At 49.0% G+C, this 4,737-nt stretch overlaps 1 protein-coding gene across 1 annotated transcript in view; it reads left to right on the forward strand.

Annotated features, from left to right (window-relative positions):
* The window catches only part of LOC107116334 (zinc finger protein RFP-like), a 35,826-nt gene extending 31,415 nt beyond the window's left edge, over nt 1-4,411 (forward strand). The window contains exons 5-6 of the mRNA XM_015418237.1: nt 1,230-1,345; nt 4,314-4,411. Coding sequence (XP_015273723.1) covers nt 1,230-1,345; nt 4,314-4,411 — 214 coding nt within the window. The remainder of the gene's footprint in view (nt 1-1,229; nt 1,346-4,313) is intronic.
* Nucleotides 4,412-4,737: the final 326 nt, after the last annotated feature.

Consider the following 4,737-nt stretch of genomic DNA (forward strand, 5'->3'; position numbering starts at 1 on the left):
GAATAAGGAAGTGTCTATCGAAACCTGGGAATATTTGTGGAAAAATTCTATTAAGATATCGCCTTGTACCAATGTTAGAGAGAATTGTTATAAAATGATGTATAGGTGGTACATTACTCCGAAAAAAATTGCAAATATGAACCAGAATATGTCAAATAAGTGTTGGAAATGTAAGAGCCATGAAGGCTCATTTTATCACATGTGGTGGACTTGTGAGAAAGCTGTTGACTTTTGGACAAAAGTCCACAAAGAAATGCAAAAAATTCTGAAATGCTCTTTCAAAAAGGCACCAGAAATTCTGCTTTTGGGACTGAAAATGGAAGAAGTCAATACAACTAAAAAGACTTTATTCTGGTACTTAATCACAACAGCGAGAATGATTTATGCACAATATTGGAAAACAGAGAAAGTGCCAGAAATCGAAGACTGGATACAAAAAGTTCTGTTCATGGCAGAGATGGACAAAATTACGAAGAAGCTGAATAATAAAGAAGATGAAGTGTTTTTTCAAGAATGGAGTGACTTTAAAATATACCTGGAAAAGAACTGGGATGTAAAACAAAACTTAATATGTTTAGATCAATATTAAGTCAGATGATGTTATCTTTAGATTGTAATGATAAGAAATTGACATAATTGATGATATGAAGTATTTGGAGTAGGGGTGGAAGCATTGCGGGAAGCCACTGGAGGGAGGGGAAGAATTGGGAATGGGGTAGACAATTGATAGAATGAAATGATTTAATTCTACATGTTGTAAATCTCCTTCCTGTGTACATCCATCTGTCCCCCCTCCCTTATGATCTTGCACCTGCCTGTGAAGAACTTTGCTGAATTGTTTGGCCTTCCCTCACTGGACCCTCCTCCCTGTTTCTGTGTTTATATCTTTTCTTGAGCTGTTTTGAATTTTAAAGCATGTTTCGATGTTCTTAATTGACTGCTGCCATGGGGACTCTAACATGGTTGGAAAGGCAATATATATTTGTTTAAAATATATACAATTTATTTAAATAATAAAACATATTCCTGATAACATCTTGTTTGATGCCTGCGGTGAGGCATCCTGGCCTACCCAAATTGCCTTCTGCATTTCTTCTCCTGCCTGTGGTTCAGCTCCACTTTCAGTCGCTCATAGCTTTAGTTCTGCATATTTCCCCCCATTTTGTTCTTTTGCTCCTCTGAGCAATTCTGGTTTGGATGAATGAGCCATTAACAATGTTTCTCTTTAGGTATGAGAAGAAGGAGACATTTGTGAATCCAGAGGATTTTCTGTTAAAGCTGAAACCGAGGGTCCACGACTGCTGTTACAACCCCTTTCTAAGGATAGCCATGAGACAATTCAAAGGTAAGAGTGAAATGGCTGCAGGGATTTCAAAGAGGACATTTACACCAGTCTGAAATGCAAATTGCAGTTCTTGGTCACTCAGGAATACCAGTTAAGTTGACAATTTTAGTTCAGCATAGAGAGAATTATTCTCAAGACTGGGGCAAGTGATGCTCTGTATTCTTGGTGCTTGGGGGGTGGGCAACAGTGGGAGGGCTTCTGGAGTCCTGGCCCCACTGGTGGACCTCCTGATGGCACCTGGTATTTTTGGCCACTGTGTGACACAGAGTGTTGGACTGGAAGGGCCTTTGGCCTGATCCAACATTGGCTTCTCTTATGTTTTGGAATCTTAGCTCAAAAACAAAGTTTCTAGAATGTTTAAAAAATTTCCTTCATTTTTTGTCTCCGTAATGTGGGTGCTGCAGTATTTAAGAGGGAGGCTGGGAAAGAAGCAGCCTTCAAAAGGAGAGGCGGGAACTTGATTTAGCAAGACTGATGAAGATTTTAAATGACCAAACACATATTTGCCCTACTTTTTCATTGCAATTTAAAAGTCACAATGTAAACTAATGCTCTGTTTTTGCACTTACAGTTGCTGGTATTCATTGATGAGGGTATTTGAGTTCAGTAGCCATTCTTGATGTATAATCAAAGCTGGGTTACTTTAGCCCTTTCCTTGATATAGATGAGAAACTATCCTTCCTTTCTGATAGTTGACAATGTCTGGAGGGTTTCCTAAAGAGTGCTTCCATGTGCACCGCAATGGTTTGGTTCCCTCTGCAGTCCAGCATTCGTTAACCATCCCGGTACCCCTGAAGATAGTGTATGATCCAGAGACAGGGCATTTCTCATGTAAATGTGGCTTTTAGAAAAGCCAAACTTTGGTGGGTTGAGACATTTTTTTGGGACTTCTACAGACAAAGTTCACAATTACTGGATCAAAATCAGGGTGCTGCTGCTACTGGTTTTCTGAATGTCCGGGATCCTTCCCTCTGTGTGCTGCCTTCCCTGTAGCCAGGGCTTTTTTGGTAGAAAAAGCCCAGCAGGAACTCATTAGCATAATAGGCCACACCCAACAGCAATATTAGGCCACACGCCCATGCCTTCCCTTGGCTTGGCTGGGTACCCCGTGGCTGCAGGGAGCCTGGGCAAGCCAGCCCTTGGACAGGCCGGAGAAGGCATGGGGAGGCATTTAAATGCCTCCCCGATCCTTCCAGGGCCCCCCTGGCCCATCTGCATCAGAGTCGCCAGGGGAGTCGCTCTCCAGGCCTTCCCTCTGTAGCCATGCACGCATGCAGAGGTTTTGGCTGTAGTGGGTGTGGCCAACTCTGAAGCCAGCCGGAACTCCGTTCCTGTGCGTTCCTGCACCAAAATAGCCCTGCCTGTAGCCAAAATGGACCTTTCAAAATTCTCACTTTGGCTTGTGTGAAGGACTCCTGTAGCTTGAGTGTTGTTGGGATTCAAGATTATCACTTTGTAGGACCCACATCCTCTTCAGTCAGTTCCAAAACTTACTTTGGCTTAAATAGCAGGGGACTGTATTTAAGAACACCCAGACTAGAATGACAAAGTCCCAGCCCAAAATTGTGTTGAAGGCAAGTGTTAGCTTTCCAGATCAGATATTGTGTTCCCTTGTTTTCTAAATCCTACAGAAGCTGCAATTGGGATTGTTGAAAATTACATTAGGATAAGAGAGATGTAGGTATTTGGAAGCAAAGATGGAAGGAGGATCCCCGCTCCCCCAGATTTGTTTCGGCATCAATACTTTTAGGAACTGCTATTCTTGTTACAAGAGACTCTATCTATACAATGGTTTGATGTTTATTCTCTGTTCCTTTTGCTTCTCCAGGAACTCTGGCTTGGACATTTCCAAAGCTAAAAGGTAAATTTTGAATCCTGTGAGAGAGAACAAAATTCCCAAGGAGGAGAGGGACTTGTCAGGAGGTTTCTGTTTGTGTTTGACATTCAAGACTGCGTCTATATAGGCTAGTTAGGGAGTTGCCTAGAGCACCACCTTCAGGAGAACGCTGGCCTGCCGATGAACCCCCGCCCCTCCCTCACCTGCCATAAAGCCCTGCTTCACTGGCTCTGTCCCTGTGCTCGGTGGGTTGGGGAGGGGTGGGGGGAAGTCGAGGGGGGGGCCTCCCAGCTCAGGTGAGGCAGGGGAGAGGGCCGCCTGCTCCGGATGGCAGCAGCTGCAAGTGTTTCCTTTGCCCACACTTCATCAATGCCCTCCTGAGTCCTCCTGCACCTCCCCGGCCAAGGTGGAGGCAGTGGGCAGGACAGCCACGCGGCTCTTTGACAGGCAGGCTGGGCCGGGCACCGGTGGGAAGAGCAGCCAGCAGCTGTCCTCTCCTTTGCGCGGGTTCTCCTGGGCTGCAATCTGTGCCCGCCTCTTGGCACCCAGGCTGTCGGCCAGTGCCAGGGAGGGGACAGGTGGCACCGGCCAGAGCTGCCTTGCTCCGCTGGGGCGGGATCAGCTCCCAGTTCAGACGAGAAGGGGCTGGGGGGGCTAGAAGAGGCCACTGGCCCAGAAGGGGGTTCATGTGGGGGGGAGGGTGCTGTCTTTGCCCCCTCCCCCCACTCAACCATGGGGGGAGGGCACTCCTGGGTCAGGCAGCGTGATCCCACTGGGCGCTCCCCTCAAGAGAGGCACTCCAAAGAACAGCAGTGGATGCCCTCAAAACCAGTGTATGTGTAAGGATCTGGACGGCCAATGTCTACCGGGGGTGTGTGTCGGGGGCAGTCTGTACCCTAGGGGCTGCCAGCATTCTGCATGCCTCCTGGAGGGGCCGGAGGGGGGATGTGAGACTTGCCCCGGGAATGGGGGGCAACAGAAGGGCTAGTCCCAGTGGTGGCGGTGCCCCTGTGACCATCCCCAGGAGGATGCCCCTGCTCCTGAGCCGCCCAGCCACCAGAACCCCCTGCATCCTTTGGCACCTGCTGGCATGCTGTCTCTGCTGCCCTCTGGCTGCCTGTCTCCCCTCAGTCTCCCTGCGTCCATCCTCCACTCCCCCATGTGGGTCTGCCGCCCACCCTCTCACCTGCTTCTCATCAACAGCCTCTGCCAACTGCCTGCCTCTCTAAGAGTGCTCCTTGGACCTCTGCCTTGGAGGGGAATGGCGTGGGAGGGGCTTGAGGGGAGGCAAAGCCCCCTCCCCTGCCACGCAGCTGGCGGGGAGGGGTGGGGGAGAGTGGCGGAGGAGCCCTTGAAGTCGCTACCTTCCAGCTGGCGCTGGGCCCCGGGCAGGGCTAAAGACCGGGTTCGAATCTGGAAGGCAGGGCAGCCTCTGATCTGGACCGTGGGAGAGGTGAAGGCCTGGCTGAGCCCCTTTTCTATTGGGGGCAGAGGCTGGATCACTCTTGAATGCGTTGACTGGAGGAGGAAGGGGAAAATCGGAGGGACTATTGGA

The sequence above is a fragment of the Gekko japonicus genome, unplaced genomic scaffold (assembly GCF_001447785.1).
Source record: "Gekko japonicus isolate JY-2015 unplaced genomic scaffold, Gekko_japonicus_V1.1 scaffold3183, whole genome shotgun sequence".
NCBI classification, from domain to species: domain Eukaryota; kingdom Metazoa; phylum Chordata; class Lepidosauria; order Squamata; family Gekkonidae; genus Gekko; species Gekko japonicus.